This window comes from Protopterus annectens, chromosome 9.part0 (genome assembly GCF_019279795.1).
Source record: "Protopterus annectens isolate FY-2018-M chromosome 9.part0, PAN1.0, whole genome shotgun sequence".
Lineage (NCBI taxonomy): Eukaryota > Metazoa > Chordata > Ceratodontiformes > Protopteridae > Protopterus > Protopterus annectens.
This window is the reverse complement of record NC_056743.1, coordinates 1,804,669,407-1,804,688,233: the sequence shown is the minus strand read 5'-3', so window position 1 is coordinate 1,804,688,233 and position 18,827 is coordinate 1,804,669,407. Positions and strand designations below refer to the sequence as shown.

General features: G+C 44.4%; 1 protein-coding gene across 1 annotated transcript in view; it reads right to left on the bottom strand.

Moving 5' to 3' along the window:
- The window catches only part of DNMT1 (DNA methyltransferase 1), an 862,083-nt gene that overhangs the window by 562,762 nt on the left and 280,494 nt on the right, over positions 1–18,827 (bottom strand). Inside the window, exon 14 of the mRNA XM_044084674.1 lies at positions 10,522–10,709. Coding sequence (XP_043940609.1) covers positions 10,522–10,709 — 188 coding nt within the window. The remainder of the gene's footprint in view (positions 1–10,521; positions 10,710–18,827) is intronic.

Below are 18,827 nucleotides of genomic sequence, written 5' to 3'. Positions count from 1 at the left end.
GCAGGGAAAGGATTTGCTTTTGAGCCTCTGCCCACTGATTTGGTGGTAGATCTGGGAACTCTTTAGGGGTTGAAAGGAAAATTTGCATCCCTGAGACATTTTCAGAACACATTGGTCCCTTGGTAATGCTTGAGTGAAAGGAGTTTTCCTCCTAGGGGTAAGTGAAGGTGGGCAGAAGGAGGGGGTGGAGGAGTTCTTACCATAAGGGGGTGGCTTAGAATTCCCTGGTTTTGAAGCGGAGGTAGCCCTCTGCTTAGATCTCTGCATTCCCTGGGTCTGCTGACTGGGGGGGGGGTCTGCTTCTCCAGGGTGTCTGCTGTGCCCGTTTACTGTGAGCTGGAAAGGACCAGTGTTTGGAAGGGCATTGCCTGCTGCACCTAGGGGGCTGGACCCGCAAGAAATCCTTAACAGTTTGCATAGATTTTGCTTTTTTTTCCATCTTTAAGACCTCTTCTGCCTTAGTACCAAATAAGGCATCTTTGTGCAAGGGGGTATACAGCAATTTAGATTTGACATGGACTGGCAGGGGCTGTTCTTAAAGCCACACAACCCTTCTAATTACAGATCCAGTGACTGCTGCCCTGCAAGAAGCTTCTAGGGTGCCAAAACCACAGTGCAAGGTGTGGTAACACATTAACTCTTGTAAATCTTTAGATTCTGCCAGGCAGGAAAGGAAGACATTTTTTGTTTTAAGAGTTCCAGGATATGTTGCTGATACTTCAGCATATGGAATTGACAATTTAGTGCCCCGATAGCAAGAATAGCTGAGGTGTATATTTTTTTTTACCCCATCTGTCCAATGCTTGGGAATCCCAGTCTGAGGGGGTGGGATTCTTAGCAGAGATTGCTTTAATCCCTTTTGGCCCTTGAGAAATGACCTCAGGGTCAGCTGCAGGATTTCTAAAAAGATATTTGTGCGAGTCAGGGACTGTCTGGTTTACTGGGAGCAGGAGGAAGGGTGTCAGGATTCAAGCTGGATTAGAGGGAAAAAACCTCCACAACATCCAGGACTGGGGGATGGCTAAAGGTCTGTTGTGGAAGATCTAGGAATTCCCCAAGTGTCTCTTTAGACTGAGGGTAGTCCTAACTCGCATTGGAAATGCTCCCTTAAGTTATGCAGGGTTTCCCCAAAGGAAAAATCCTCTGGCCTCTGGGGGAGAGGTTGAAGGAATGGCATCCTCTGCATCAGAATCCTCATAAGTGGAGGTGGCATGTCTTCATATTCAGATGAATCAGATTCATCTGACTCTTTAGGCAAAACTACAGGGGACAGATGTCTTCCTTTTGGAGAGGGTAGCTTGGCTTCCCCAGATTAGCATAAGGTCTTCCACCATTCTGAGCATTTGAGACAGAGGCAAGGTAGCAGGTGCCAGAGTGAGTCTGTTTCTTGGGTGTGGTTCGTACCCTGGGCCCAAGAAACTCTGCAGTCTTAGAAAGAACGGTAGTCGTGAAAGAAGTGTTTGTGTCGAGATTTGGTATGCTTCCTCGGAAGCCGGTGCCTACTCAGTGGCTCCAGACCCATCCAAGGTTGAGATGACTGCAGGATCCTTAGTCGAAGAGTTTTCTGGCATACCGGACTCAGAAAGGGTCTCTAACTGCCTGCGAATCAACAGAAGCAGGCATCAGGGGGCTGCGAAAGCACCTCACTGAGTACTGGAGAACTGACAAGCTTAACGGAAGTGTCGTCGGTAGGTTTGGACCTGTGAGGTCTGTGCCCATCTTTTCGGAAGATCTGCTGTCTGATGGCTTACCGAAGCCATACCGGAGTTACAGGACTAAGTGAAAATATCTGGCTACAATAAGGGCCCGACTATGGATAGTTCTGGCATTGAACAAAGCACAGAAGCGACAGAGGCACGTCGTGGTCTGGGCCTAAACAAGTGACGCAGTAAGAGTGGAAATCTGTGTGGTATTTGTTTTCCACAGGCGAGAAAATTAACAGACATCTGTTGGTACAAGAAAAAAGGATCCCAAACAGGGTAGTTAGCTTAATCTTCAGTTCGGTAGATGAAACTCAGGTAGCAGCCGACCAGCATGAACTGCGTCTGGCTCCATGGCAAGAAAGACTGATATAAAGTAAGGCAGCCAACACAATTACACAGACGACCCGATGTCAGTCTTCAAGCGACAGCAACCAACGCAGAAATACCAAGTCTCTGGTATTCAGGCCGGCCGAGGGATAACCTGGCAGGGATAATCCATCTTATACAGCTGATGGCCCACAGGAGGCCGGGTCTTAATGATGTCATCCCAGTGAAACCCACCCTGAAAAATAGGCGGGTTTTTTACTAGATGCTGATTGGAAGACGTTTTGTTTAAATTGTGAGTTTTGATGTCTGTTATTCATCTGATGAAGGGCTACCAACCCGAAAGCGCTTATCTGTTTTGTACCAGCTTTTATTAAAAGTTATTTTTACTACTTGAAGCATCCAGCGGTGTTCTTCCAGGATTTTTCTGTTTTTTGCTTCGCTTGTTTAGGGAGGATGCAGAGAGATCACAGCAGGGCTGGCCCCATTGATAGAATATCCTGCCACAACAGGGTTGAGTGACCACTAGTGAGGCATCACGATGCCCCTGCTCAATTTGTCCGCAATCACATTGAAGCTCCCCATAATATGCATTACGACTCCCCATAATATGCATTACGATTAGAAAGCAACTGGATGAAATTACCCAGCACTCAGAGCAAGATCTGGTTACCCCTTGTTTGGTGATGTACCAAACTACTATATGAACCTATACTCAAATCAAGGGGTGGCGCAAGCCATACAGAATCGGGCTAGGCTTATAATTGCCCCAGGGCAGATAGGTTCATACTAGGCTATGAACCTACTGACATGTCGGTATCGCAATCGTTCCCCAAGGGGAGGGTTTCTTAGAATGCTTGCAACACCAGGACTGCCCTCATCTTTAGAGCACTGATGTGCAAATTGGCCTCTAATCGGGACCAGGTGCCTTGGACAGCCTTTCCCCCAGATAATGCCCCGCAACCTATCCTGGATGCATCTGTGGTCACTATGGCTTAGGGTTGGAGGGGGGACAAAAGGATGGCCCAAAAGATCATTGGAATGGAGCCACCAACGCGGGTCCTTTTTTTGCATAAATTGATCAGTACTTAAATGGGACTGGTTGGCTCAGTAATGACCACTGTGACACCAAGAGCCATTGCAGAATTTGCATGCGAAACCTCAAGGGGAATTAAATTGATATAGACCGCCATAGATAATAGAGTCCAACACCAGCCTTGTGTCACTGTTCTGCTGTAAATTTGTCTGACTTATGATTTTATTCTTTGAAGTCTCTTCAGGTACAGAAGTGGTACAGGCACTTGTGTACTACGCCATCCCTATAAACTAAATGCTATGTTGGCTCTAGATGCAATTTTTCGTACTTTACATTGATCCGTAAAGAGGGAGTTTTCACATAGCTCCTTGCCTGAAGCAATAGATGCCTGGTGGTTGCAGTAATGAGCCTGTCATTTAAGTATGGAAACAAACAGCATTCTGAAGGGAGCTGTGGCCACTGCATACATTTGTTGAACACCCTGGAGGCTGTGAGACACAAGGGCATGGCTCTGAACTGATAACTGGTTCCCAGCTGGTGCAGAAGTCTTCTGGAGCACTTGTCTATTTTTGTGATAATACACATCCTGAAGATCTGAGCACATCCAATAGTCTTTCCCCAAGAATGACATAATACACATCCTGAAGATCTGAGCACATCCAATAGTCTTTCCCCAAGAATGACTAGACTGAACTGTGACCAGCCGGAATTTGGTTTGATGAACTGACTTGTTCAAGACAGATTCAAAATTGGTAGTCTCCCCCCCCTTTTTTGTTTGGCAGTAAAGAATCTTTATTAAACCCTGGATCCTATCTGGTCTGGTTGGACTGCTTGGATGGCTCTTATCGAGCAGTTTTTGAATTTCTAGAACTGCTGCATCCCTGGTGTCCTGGTGGAACGTCTGGGATTCTCTTTGGCTGTTTGGGTTGTTTCGAAAAAGAACACTAAACTCTGGTTATAATCCTCTGCACCCAACTGTCCGTTATGGTTAGCCAGGCAAGTAGGTGCAGGGAAAGCAGTCACTGCCTCCAGAGGACGACAATCAGGCCTCCATTCAGGAGCACCGATAGTTACCAGGAACAAATCCCTAGAACCCTAGTTTTTGCGGGCCACCTCTGCCTCTAGCACGGCATCTTCCATTATAACCCCCACACACAGTCCGGGGGGGTCATTACTAGGAGAGTCCTGGAAAGGCCCTTGGGACTTTTTGAACAGCTTGCCATTCTTCTGGGTCCTGGAGTAGGGCCAGTGTGAAGTGGAAAAGTGTACTTCAATGGCAGAAAGTCTTTCCATCCTTCTCACATGTGGCAAGAGTCTCTGAGCCCAAAAAAGAATGTTCCAAAGGGAGCACTGATGAGACAAATGGCACAGCAAACTCACAAGTGTATCCAGGAGTGTCTTCATGGCTACGCCAGAACCCACTGCCCTAGTTACCCCTTCAGCGTGCAAGGAGCCTCATGGACAAATTACGTAAAGAATAAAGGGTTGCCAGCTGGGAAGCTACTTTAGCCTGAACCTCCTCAGTTACGGTTCCTGTTAAAGAATGTCCGATAGCTCCTTTATCAGAATTCATTGAAGCCTGATGAAATGTGCCATGAAGTTACAGGACCCAAGTGCAAAGGTCAATGAAGCATATACGCACCTTCCCAAATATATCCAGCATCCTAGACTCATTATGAGGATGGACATTAGGACTTTGCTGCAGCCACAAAAAAAAAAAAAACTTTCTTATGAATCACCATGGCATCTACTGGGCACCCCTTTAGCCCAGTGTTGCTGATCCATGGCAGCTAACAAAATAAAGTCTGGTCTCTTAGGGATTGGTTTGATGGACTTTGGAATCTTCCATGCCCACTGCACAATCAAATTAGATGGTCAGTGGGCAGAGATTCAAGCAGCAATTGTCAGGCATGGAAAGCCTCTAGGTATACTGACTCCTCTGAGGAAGGTTGCTGGAAATTCAGCCACATCTCTGTTTAAATATCTCTAGAATGTCACCTAACAAGACATCTGGGGGGGTGACCCTGGGGAACCTTCACTTTCAGTGAGTCATATCTTCTGTGCAATACTCTTCAGGGGAGTCCAAGTGCTTCCTCTTGCACTCTTCCAGGGCACCTGTTCAGTGGGACTGGCTGCTGAAGGCATAACCACCATGGTTGAATACTGAGGTTTCTGTGCCTGCTGCCCCAGATCAGAGGCCAGTGGTAGCTCTGGGCGAGGGGAAGGACTGGGATGGCCCAAGAGGAAATAGACAGCCTGCAGCAGACAAGGCCCTCTCCATGGCCCAAAAAGCAGGGACCCCTCCCATAGAGGAATGGGAGCCTGGAATCAAAATACACTCCTTTGAAACTGATCCCATCCCTGCACTGACATAACCACCCCTGAGCCTGAAGCCAGAGTCAAACTTACGCATGCAGAAGTCTCGAGAAGTATGGATGGCTCAGATAATCTGCGTCAATCCACACTCCCTGGAATTGACAATGAAGCTCTGGCCCCGAGAGGTGTCTGGTTCCAACACAACCAAAGAGCTCAGGGTAGTGATCAGTGTCGATCCACGCTCCCTGGAATGGACAACAAAGCTCTGGTCCTGAGAGATCTCTGGTTCCAACAGAACCAGAGAGCTCAGGGTAGTGATCACCAGAGACAAGCATCTCACCAACACTGATACAGTAGACAGACTGTCAGAACCAGGAACTCAATGCTCAGTTGAGTCAGAAGAGGGAAAAAAAAACGGGTTAGAGACATGTAAAGTTCCAGAGCCAGGAATGCTAAGAACCAAACTGGCTAATCCCCTCACCACCAGGAACTGGTCCACTAGCCTCAGAACATCTGACTGCAAGGCTGTTGGTGGAACAGACTAGACAGCCAGGGACTGAGGTCTAGCCAAGAATGGGCTTGGCGGTCAGTCTACAAAATTTTGGAGAACATCTTGTTCAGGGCAAAGAGAGAAAACTTTTGGTTCAGAGACTGATGGAACAGAGGAAAGTCTCAGATGTAGTACTGGGTGCCAGAATAGTCAGTCAGTGAAAGGATCAGCACAGATGGTGGTAGATGCTTTTCATTCTGTTCAGCTGAAACTGTAGAAACTGGGGAAGACTAGTCTTTAGTAGGCAGTTGCGATGAGTGTTGGAACGGAGTCTCTTCAAAGTAGTCTGGAAGATGAAGGGACGCCAGCAGCCTTAGATATCACAGATATGGCCTCAAAGCCAGATTTTATCAAGTTGTTCAAGATTAGCTTATTTTTTCCTCTCTACACAGGGCCCAGTGACTGAAGCCATGACAGATAGCACAGTCTTGAAGGTGCACCAGGCGCAAAAAAAAAGCACACAGAAAAGGAAATCTGGAAAGGAAAACGTACCAACAATGGTACGAAAGATTTACCATAGTGGTAATAAAGCAGACAACCATAAAAGTAAGCAAAGGGAAAGTACCAACTATTGTAAACAGGATAAACACACCAATAGTTATGGAGAGAGGAGCTGGGTATAGAGAATACTAATCTGTAAATAATTCAAAGACCAACACTTAAAGTGATGAGAAATGGCTAGCTCGAAAGCTGACAGGAGAGGAACACATCTGGCACTTAAAGCAGCAAACTAAGATCAGAGGCAATCTTGAAAGGTACATTCTTAAGAGCTAAGCTAGAGTTTTTGGAAGGCACGAGCTGGAATAAAAGCAGAGTCTGTTCCAAGATACAGAACCAAACCCACAGTCAAGGATTAAGTGAAGATGGACATCAGATTTATTTTTTGAACTGGGATACAGGTTCTAAATTCAAGGCCTTAAGTTCAATTTTGGTGGCTGTCAAAAAAGCAATCCGCTAGAAAATGGTAATCAAAGTCTAAACCAACTGTATTTGAAGTACTGAACACTAACCAAAAAGAACTGGAAAACAGGCTCTTTGGAAAAGGGTAGGAGCAACTTGCATAAAAAAAAGTGTAAATTGTGGGAATATATGCAGGCTAATGTTTTGGAGGAGTGAGGTTTAAGGGAAGGTAGGAATTGAGCAATTTGTGTAATGCTGGACTGATATTTGTACAAAGAATACATATGATGTACAACTTTGTAAAATCTTAAACTTCCTCCTGCTAGATGATAGAAAAAACCTTTAAAAAACCTCCTGACACCCAAACCACACTACTACAGGATGGTTATTAGCTCACTCAACTTCAAACGGTTTAAATCTACTGCTTCAACTCTTCCCACAAAATGAACATTTCTGCCAGTTAACAGGGAGGAGGAAAAAGCTCGCTAGCTCTCCATAACAGCAAAATCTACACAAGTTTTATTTTGAGTATTACTTGATATGAAGCACAGGTCCCCTCACCCCAGCTAAGAAACCTTGCAAAACCCATCACTACCCCCCCACCCCTTATCACATGGTCGGGGTACACCAATACTAGAAAGAAATCAGTCTTTCCAAAAAATTTCACTAGTAAGACAATCACTCCAGCAGAAAAACATTTCATCTGGTTAGACGCCTCGCTGTACATTTAATGGCCTGAAGAAATGAATAAGACCAATGTATTCTTATAATCAAACAACTTTTACCAATTTACTCCATTTAATTTCCAGCAAGTTCTGTGGCAGACTATGTAAATCCTAAACAGGATTAACCTCACTGCACGGTTTTCTTTACCATGTTTTACTTTGTTGCATGTCCGTACTGTTTTTGTTGGTCTTTGTTTTGCTTCATTGCTTGGGTGTGGAGTGATTAGGGTTCCTTCAACAGCCTACCTCCCCAGTGAAATGTAAACAGCAGCAGAAAAGGTAGCTGGGTGCAAGTGAGTGAAGCCTACTTAATACAGGTGCAAGTGAGTGAAACCTACTTAATACAAGGTGTAGATTTATTCAATTTATGGATCTGGATCAGACATCGCATATACCTGCAAAAAGGATCTTAAGTGGCCAAATGTGTGATTAAAGTGCCAATTTAACTTTAAAATTATCTAGCACAGAGGTGCAAGTAATTCCAGTACTTGGATAGCAGATTATGATCAGTTTCTTTGAGCAAAGAATGTTGCAACCCTTCTCTATTCAGATGGTGCTTCTATTTCCTGCTGCATTGTGTGGCTACTTCTAGTTCCCATGCCTTTCCTTTTGTTTTATAGGGTCATAAGTACTTAATTAGGTTATTGAACTGAAAGCACCTTAAGAAGCCCATCCCAACATTCCCATGGCAGTTTTTAGCCCTGCCATTTGGCATACAAATAACCCAAGAGATGAACCAAAAATTAATATGTTGAAATATTTACATGTTCTTCTATGCATGGACAGGGATGCTAATTTGGTGGTGAAACTTGCAGTTACCCATTCATTCAAGTGAATAGAGTAAGAGAAGTTGCTTTATATGCACTGGAATACAGTTCCATATTAGTGAATTCTCAGCGACACACCCATTTCTCAAACATGTTCCATTTTGGAAGAAAGACTGATTGAGCAGGTGTTTACAATACCATTGGAGTTGAGAATATTTAACAGGTTTGACAGAATGGGTCTGTTGAAGCTGTCAGTAGCCTACAAAATGAGAGGGACAAACAAAAATTATGTAATTGCCTGTATAGTTTTTATGCTTTAGGCCCTTGATGTACATTTGTGATGGTGTGGTTATTCCAGCTGTGGTAAGGGTTTGGATAGGTACATACTGAAATGGTAGACTAATTATTAGAGTACAGTGAAAATTACATCACAGTACCTGGACAATACCTTTAGATACAAGTGATGATGAAAAAGGACTTCTCTAACACAGTAAACATGGTTATCCAAGGACAGTTCATAGGTCAAGCGTTCCCAGATCCCACCTAAGCGATCAATTTTCAAGGAGATATTGCCAATGTAATAGTTACAACAGAAGTCATGTTTGAAGGATATATATAGTAACACTGGCATTTGGTTTTAGTCCACGGTTTTGATGCCAGCCATTTGTTCGGCCCTAGAAGGATGCATCTCTTCTGGGAAGTTTATGATGACACCAAATTTGCATTCATCTGCAGACTTGTTAACCATAAACCCTGAATATTAGCTATGACCTCTCAGAACTAAATATGAAAGGAGTTGCACAAGAACTAAATCAATGAGTATTATAGCCAACAGGTCTTTTGGAGGAGAGCCACCCATCTTAACTTCCCAGAGTTCTGTTTATGAGCCAGTTTTGCCATCAAAGTTACACAGGGATTAATATAGCTGGAAGAGCATCTAGGATACCCAAATGCTGGACAGCGTCACATCTGCAAGGCATAGATGCGTAGTGTGCACTGTAGTGCTCTCTTCCACTGATTCAGTAGGCAGGACCAGCCCTTGACGAATCCAAACTCGTGTAGAGATTCCATGTTACCTACATCCTTGAGTTCTGACCATTACATTTTTAATAAAAAAAAGTAAAAAATATTCCAGTTACTCTGTATTATGAAAACATTTGCAAACATTCCTGAAGGTGCTATTTTAGCAGTGCTTTAAATGCCTGGAGTATTTGGAGATAGGACTTCAGTGGGGAGAGGAGTCCAAGTTGGAGGTCTAAATTTTCCTGACTTCTCTCCTTTTTCCACCAATGATGGCATCAACTTAACAAGCTCTAGATAAACTTTCCACCCAACGCTACAAGCTGGTTCCCCATATATGGAGGATGAACTTTAACCTTGGACACTGTCCACCACTGACATTCTGCAACTGAGCTTGCCGATGGCCATTATTGCTCTACTTTGGACTGGTAACCCCTTTTAGAGTAGCGACTTCTGTTCGCCAGAAGGGTAGCTATTGAAATTTATTGGAATTGGTGACAGGTGATGGGAGTTTGTAGCACGTAAGAGTGAATGGCGAAAAAACTTTAGAAAGAATCCAAGCAGTGTCACATCTAGATAGCAGAACAAATGGACCTCACACTAGTAACCATAATGTACATGCCAACAGAGAACATTTAAATAAAGCTTAAATCAATATGTATTTAAGTGTTTTGTTCATTCATAGGTGCATCTAACGAGTTAAGTGCCGGGATGTAGTTTCATTCATTAAAGCTGTTAATATTGTCAGAAAGCTTTACAGCCCAAATAAATTTAGTGCATCCCTCGGAGACTTTATAGGAATTATGTGAGGTGTGGTGCATAGACTGATGGATTTCGCTATGCCTGCAGGTGCGCACAGAGTCTACAGACGCACCTCATTCTTTCCCTAGGGCAAGGTCACGGAGATTTAAAGGTAATCTTCAGTGGTACTTAAAAGTTTAAGTAAAACAAAGGTCAAAAGTTTTCCAATGGGACAAAGTGCTTGAGAGTTCATATACCACATACTGTAAGATTCTTTAAAGTAGGATGTGACACAATCTTAACTGCTTGGACTGTGAGAGCTATGCAAATAGGATTAAGATTGAGATGTTAGACATCATGCAGTCTTGGCTTTCAGACTGCTCAAACTGCACCTGCAAACTGTGTTGCTCTCACCAAGTAATTTAAAATAGAGACATACCTTTTCCCAAGGGTGACACCAGCTAACTTGATCAAGTCTCTCATACAAGGAGTAAGGATAACTGGCTGCTCGTCTGAATCACCAGCTTCATCGTAACTTTCAACCTGCTCCACCACGAACTGAGCATGGCGCAGCAGAGAGTCTTCTGTAAAACGGTTAAAGTTTAACCCTGCTGGTGGAACAGTAGTCTGCAAGATAAACAAGGTATGACAATTGGCAAACTTCAGTTATACTTTGACAGCACTATCAGCATGTTCCATAACTTAACATCTTTAAAGAAATAAAAAAAGTGTCCTTTCAGCACTACATACATTACGTGCCTCACAGCAAGATAGTGTTAATCCCACTTGCTAGCCAGGTTGTCATGTTAGTCTAAGCAACTTTTATAACAAAAGCCCAAGTCCGGAAATAAATCAATTATGCAAAGTATGACTGACTTATAAAAACCAGCAAACATCTGAAAATATACTGAAACTGATCACCAGTGCCAGTAGTACAGATGGATAAAGCCCCAACTACAATTCAGGCAAACTGCGTTTCACTAAAAGCGGTGATGCCAGACAGCATTAACAAGGAACATGAGTAGGCCCATCCTACAGGGGAGGGGGTGGAGACCGCTGGGTAGCAATGTACAAGGCCAACCCGAGGAAAGGTGTAAGGCTTACCAAGTCATGACAGTTGACAGCTTTCATAGAGTGCATATGCAAGAACAGAGCAATATGGGCCATCATAGCGAGATTTCACACAATTCCTTGCCAAGGGTGCAAGGTTAAGCTATCCAAATTCTCTCGTTGCCAAGATATCATAAAGACAGAAAAATGTGCCTGATCAAGGGAAGGCTCGATGGGGCACTGGGAGAAAAATCAATAGACTTGTCTGGACAGGCAGGATAATTTCAACAAAATAATGTAATACAATTTGCAGCACTCTTCCATTTTTCCTGCATCATTTACTGCCAGAGTAGTTGGTGGCTGGTCAAATGTATCACCTGCCATCCTAAACAATCATACAAAATTGAAATTGTGAGAATACAACTTAGCTGTTCAGAAGTTCAACCAATGCAAGCAAATAATTTAAATGATGAAATTTCTCTTAAATGAGAAATGGAGAGCATTACTAAAGATGAGGGTAGGAAGATTAGCTTGAGCAGATATGCAGACGTCCATCATAATTATCACTGCTGCAGTGGGCTTGGCTATATGGATTATACCTTGCCGAGGATATAACAAATTGCCAGCTTCCAAAGTTTTAGGGCACCTTCCACACATCCAAACTGTCTGGCAGCTCAAGCAGAGCTGACTTAATATTTAGGTATGAATCTTCAGAGGTTTACCACTTCTGAACAGTACACTCCTCTGAGGTGTTAAAGGAAGGCTGGCTTGCGCGTCCTGTTAAAGGAAGTTTGCTTTTGGGAAAAACCTCCATTTTCTTATTTCTGTTAACGCTTGCTTACTTTCCTCTTCAAGAAGATTTTAAGGCCAATGGTTTTTATGTAACTTCTCAAGATTAATATGCTTTTAAAACAAAGCACTGTCAGTTTAAGTGGTGTAAAACACCAACATTTTTTTCTGGAGACATTGCGTTTTATTTTACTTTTGTGACCTGGTACAGGGTTTTCAAAGTGCTTTTTACTGTATTTTTCTGTAAAAAAAAAAATTACTTTAGTGGACTGTGTTTACAGGCAATTGCTGCTAGTCTAATAGGAAACCAGCACTATTTTTGGCTTGACCATTGAACATTCTACCAGTCCCACAGTTGGTCCCTCTTCCAGCCACAAAGAAAAATAAGCAAACAGCCTTTGTCACCACAGCAGGCTGGCTATGCTCTGGCCCATCTGTTGTACTGCTGACCATTCATCTGTTACCCTAGATCACTCTGGGGTAGCACCTACAGCCACTACAGACTGGGGATTAGCCAAGTCCTCTGCAGCTGTTGGCTTCCCCAAGTGGGAAAGGGACAGCCAGCCTCTGTCCTGAGAAGTCTTCCTGTTGTGTCAGAATGCTGTGCTCATGCCTGGGGAAGCTGCTACTGCAATCTGTAACATGGCTGGCCCCATTCTTCCTGTCAAAACAGAAAAAGCATGCATCTACTAAATTTTCTTTGCATGTCTTTCACCACAAACTACTTTTACAAGGAGGATCAATAGCCAGATTCCTCTTTTCCAGAAGAGATTTAAGATTCTGAATTGAAGATGCAGGAATACAAGGATTTCTGATTTGGACAGAGATGATCTCATTTTCCGATTCTCCCTGGGGGGTCTTTTTCAAGACTATTGCTAGAATGTGCCAGTGTCAGAAGAACACCAGACTCCAGTCCCTCAGAAAATGCATCGTTACAAGACTTTCCAGAACCTACATCTATTCCTCCTGTTCTGTCTTCTTTAGAGGAAGGGTGCACCACTGCTTGCAATTTTTCTGTCAGCCAGACTTCAGATGTTTAAGGTTGTCTCTGGATTCAACTATCAGTTCTCTGCCTTACCCTACGGACTGTAAGCTGCACCAAGAGGTTTCACAGTGTGTCAAGCTCCAGTTACATCTCATGGCAGGTTAAAGGGTATCCACATTTTTCCATATTTAGACTACTTTATCTTTGCAGAGAGATCTTACACAAGCTAGGATTTCAAGAGAACATTCAAGTGTCCGACTCCTTCACACAGGATTGTGCTCCTGGGATATCAACTAGATCTCAGTAAAAACAGCTCTTCCACAGGAAAAAGAAATCTTTATCTAGTTCCATTTCTGAGGTTTTTCACTCAGACTTTGGTCACTGCAAAGGAATACTTCAGGATGTTGGATACAGCTTTACAGCACAATCTTACTCTACAGGCATCCTATATTCTGTCAGAGCAAAACTGTGTGGTAGACATGCTGAGCAGGACCAAGGCAGACCTTCAAATGGAAACTAGATCGGGGGGGGGGGGGGGTCTCGTGTCCAAGAAGTCACAGTACTACTTATTCGGCCCTTATCAGACCCATCAAGGGGTATAATACCCCCCTTTGGTATATACCTGACCAGACATATGCAGTTGGAATGCCCAAAAGTTCCTTACCACCATAATCCAGGGTATAAGCACACTACCCTACAAGGATCTTAAAGCTCTGTCTCTATATTCTGTTTCCTACAGACTATTGGCAGACTCTGTATACCTGCAATACAAGGCATCCTCTGATCCAGGTCTGATGGACGTTTTGCACATCTGAAAAAATAACAGCATCAGAACCATTAGATACAAGGATCTAAAATTTGATTGCGACAAGATATGCTGACAAGACGGGCATCTTTCAGAGGATCTCCATGCTCTGGAACAGGTTCCCCATCCATGTGAAGCAGACTATCCCTAACCCTAGTTAAGAGCAATCTTGCCTTATGATGGAAAATTTGAAAATTCACCTTGTCTGGCCCCCATGTCTCTGACAGCAGCAGACAGTAATGCCCAAACATATCCCCCATAACCTCAAACATTTCTATCATATCCCCCCTCCTAATAAATGCCCATGAAAGAGGGACAACTGGATTGGACTACACAGCTAGGCTTATAAAGGCCCTGGTGGTTGTTAGCCTAGTAGGAGCTTCAGTCGACTGCCTGGATGATGGAGTCTTAATTCCTTTTAGGCACCTGTTTTCTGAAGTGCAGCAGGTACTAATGAGGCAAGAAAGCTTGCTACTATGAAATCATATTACCAAATGGAAAAAGGTTTTCTAGTTAGTACCAACACAGTCAGCATACATTCAGTTTGTGCTTTTGTTGGTTTTGCAACGCGAGTTACTAACCTATGGCCTTTCTTATTCCTCTATCAAGGTTCATTTATCAGCCATTTCAGCACGTCTGTCCATGGATCCTCCTCTTCCAATACAGTCTCATGTCAAAATATTATTGAGAGGTTTTTGCATAAGAGGCCTCCAGGAAAACCAGTGGCCCCTCCTCGGGATCTTAATTGTGTTACAAACACTTGTTCCATTTGAATCAGCTAATCTGGCTGACATGAGGTTGACATGGAAAGCTGTTTTACCAACTGCGCTAACCTCTTCAAGAGTATCAGTGGCAGGCTCTTACGGTAAGCGAACCCAATCTCATTTTCCATAGGGACAGGGTTTGAGAACTAGTCCTATGTCTAAACTTGTACCAGAGTTTACTTTAAGTCAAACTATTCATCTCCCTAGTTTTCTTTCCTGAACTGAAAATGAGTGAGAAAGGACACTCCATAGCTTGGATATCCACAGACAATGCTGGTACTGTCAAAACACATCACTTCCAAACACCACAAAAAGAAGTTATGTTCTTACCATAACGTTCCATGTGAATTGTTCATCTTGCCTTTGTTCTTACACACTGGTTCAGAGCCGATCCTCGGCTCAGAGTCGGCCGGTTCACAAGCTCTGCATCTGAAAGCTAGAGGCACAGTCTATATCCCATGATCCTCTTCTACCATACCTCAGATCTAGTATGCAAGAAAAACCCAGAAAAACAGTACTCAAGACTGCGTGTGATTCTCAGACAAACCTACTAGAAACTGAATACTATAAGAACCACCCCCAGATAGGCAAAAAAAGAATAGGCTGCTTACTGAGGACTTGGTAGAGAAGGCCATTTAGACAAATCAGACACTAGTCATACCCGTTCTTCCAGAACATGGTGGGGGGTGGGGGATGGCGGGAGGGATTGTAAGAACAAAGGCAAGATGAACGATTCACATAAAGAAGTTATGTTCTTACCATAATGTTCTATGTGAAATTGTTCAATCTCGCAGTTTGTTCTTACACACTGGTAGCATCCCTAGCTCCGTCACCCTGGGTGACTTATGGAAGAACGTTTGAGTACAGTGGAACCAAATGATGCTCTGTCCTTGGAGGACCTGTCAACTTTGTAATGACAAAAGTATGAGGTTTTGCCCACGTAGCCGCTGCACAATAGTATCCAGCGGGAGAAGAGCGGCATGGGCAGAAGACTTGGAGACGACCCTGGTAGAATGAGCCTTAGGCTTGAATGGAAGTGGTTGCTTTGAAGCAGAATAAACAAAATATATGCAGTCAGAGAGCCATTTGGATAATGTCAGCTTGGTCACTGCCATGCCTTTCTTATTTTCTGCAAAATACACGAACAGTTGGCCCGATTTTCTATAGTCTTTTGTCCTGTCCAGATAAAATCTCAATTGTCTATGCACATCCAACTTGTGTAGCATGTATTCCAATTTGTTTGAATGATTTTTGAAAAATGTGGGTAGTTCAATGGATTGATTTATGTTAACTGAGCATACCTTCGGAAGAAAGGACGGATTAGTACGCAAGGAAACTATCAGGGTGAAAAATCATGTATGGTGGTCTGACGGACTGTGCTTGGAGCTCTGAAATTCTCCAAACCGAGGTAATAGCGATGAGAAACAAGGTCTTCCATGACACATTTAATTGAACAGGTTGACGCCGGTTCAAAAGGGGGTAGCATAAGCCGAGACATCAAATTCCATGGGGAGATCGGTTCACGAATGGGTGGTCGGAGGTGGACGGTACCCTTCATGAATGCTCTACAAAGCCTGAGACATTACTGAAGAATCCCCTTCACCTACATGAAAATTTGATATGGCCGCTAACTGCACCCTTATCGTAGAGTAAAGGCTCCTTCGTGAAACAGCGTAGATAAAAATTCTAGAATTTTGTGCATCGGGGCTATCAAGGGGTCTAAACCTTGTGTAGACGCCCAGCAAGCAAAACATTTCCATTTGTTCTTGTATAGTTTCCTGGCAGAAGGTTTGTGAGAAGAAAGCAGAATGTGCTGTACTGAAGGAGACAAAAACTTTGACCTGGCTCAGTTGGGAAGTGGAGCAGCCAAGCTGTCAATTTGAGGGATCGTAGGGACTGACGAGGAACTCCCGACGAGCGAGTCAAAAAGTCTGGCTCCGGGTCCAGAATCCATTGTTCCTCCATCAGGTGGGCATGAAGGGAAACTAGATCCGTCGAGGCCAGAATGGTGCTGATCGTCCTTTCCAGGTTCCTGGCTTTCTGTAGAAATTTGGGAATCAAGGGCACAGGAGGGAAAGCATATAGGAGACCCAGGGGCCAATCGTGCACTAGTGCGTCCCTGGGGGCATCCCCCGGAGGGGGAAGGGCAAAGTAGCTTCTGCATTTGGCATTCAAGGGGGATGCAAAAAGGTCGCAGCAAGGCTGGCCCCATCTGCGGAAAATTCTTTCCACCACTAGGTTGTTCAGGGACCACTCGTGAGGTAACAGGATGGCTCTGCTCAACCGGTCCGCAATGATGTTGGATGACCCCGGGATGTGCGTTGCATCAGAAAGCGACCTGTGGACGCTGCCCATTGCCAAATTCTCAGGGCCTCTCTGCATAATGGATAAGATCTGGTTCCACCCTGCTTGTTTATGTACCAGACCACTGACATTGTCAGTCTGAACTGCCACTGTTCCCAGAGGTAGAGAGTCGTGAAAGTGTTGCAATGCTAGGAACACTGCTCTCAGCTCCAGAACATTGATATACAGGTTGTACTCTGTCTTGGACCACTCTCCTTGGACTGTTTTCCCCCTGAAAAAGCACCCCCCCACCCTATCAGGGAAGCATCCGTGGTTACTGTGGCTATAGGACTGGGTAATACAAACTGACGACCCATCGTTAGGTCTTGGCTGTTAAGCCACCATTGAAGATCCCGCTTGCAAGATTCCGTGATAGAAATGTGGTGAGAGGGAGTTGCTGGAACGACCACTGCACGAAGAGTAGCCACTGGAGGATTCTCATGTGCATCCTGCTAAGGGGAACTGCAATCAACGTGGCTGACAAAGCCCAGTATTTAGCACTTGTGCCGCAGAAACTTTTCTGCTCCGAATCAGGATAGCGACCTGGTCTTTGAGGGTTGATGCTCGTTTGCGGGAGTTTGATTAGTCTTGTAGTAGTGTCTAATTCCACCCCTATGAATGAAATATGCTGTGAGGGCGACAAGGCAGATTTTTCTAAATTGATAGAAATCCCTAAATGGGAACAAAGGTTGATCATGCATTCTCTGGCTTGCAGTAGACTATGCCTGGTGGTGGTGAGGAGCCAGTCGTCCAGATATGGAAACACCTGGAATCCCATCCGCCTCAGGTGAAACGCCACTACTGCCATGCATTTGGTGAAAACCCTGAAACCAACGGACAGTGCTCGAAATTGGAAATGGCGAGCAGATGATCTCGGGAAGCTTTGGCCATTTTGATATGGTAGTAAGCATCCCTGAGATCTATAGAGCAACATCCAATCGTCCTTCTGTAGAAATGGAAGGATCGATTGTAGCGTGACCATCCAGAATTTTTCCTTCTTCACGAAGGTATTGAGTTTGCTGAGGTCCAAAATTGGTCTCCAGTCCCCTGTTTTCTTTGGAACTAAAAAGAACCTTGAGTAAGTTCCGGATCCTATCTGGTCCGCTGGGACTAGTTGGATGACTTTTTTCGAGCAGCCTTTTTATTTCTACAGCTGCTTGATTTCACAGACTGGGTGGAACATCTGGAAAATCTCCTTTGATGGGGGGGGGGTGGGGGTATTGTGATAAAGGGAATATTGTATCCTCTGGTTACTATGCTTTGTACCCAAGAATCCGTTGTAAGACATAGCCAGGAGTCTGGGTATAAAGCTAAGCGACCCCCGACTGCCTCCAGAGTATGACAGTCAGGCCTCCTTTCAGGAGTGCTGGAAGGGCTTCCCAGGGACGCTATCCCTGTCGCCCTGGTTCTGCGGACCTCCTCTGCCGCCTGGGTGGAGTCTTCCATTTCTGCCTCCTCTGCCTCTGGAGGGTGCGTCGCTCTGTGTGGGCTGGTAAGATCTCCTCTTTGCCCTTTGGGATATGGTCTGGTCGAGCGGAAAAAGGAACCCCTACGGCAGACAGGTTCTTACCTTCTTGCTCACACCGAGTGAGTGTCTCCTTTACTTTGGGACCAAACAGGGTTGCACCATCAAATGGGGCATTGGTAAAGGAAGACTTGAAGGCTTCCGCAAAGGAGCATCCAGGATAGTCTCCGTAGAGACATCGCTGAAGCTGCAGCCCTACTCGATCCTTCGGCTGCCTATGAAATGAGCCTCATGGAAGAGTTGGAGGGTGTTAAGTTGTGCCGTTACCCTGGAGTGAATCTCCCTGCTCTTTAATGAGATCTCTCTAAAGTAGTATAAAATGCGTGAGGTAGTTCAGCGAAAGCATGGAAAAAGTTGAACTGAAAACGCGCTTCCCGTATCTGTCCATAGTCCTGGAATCCTTATTAGGAGGATGAACAGAGGAAGATGACATTTCCTTCATGGCTGCCGCTACCACCATAGCATCCACTGGGACTCCTTTTTG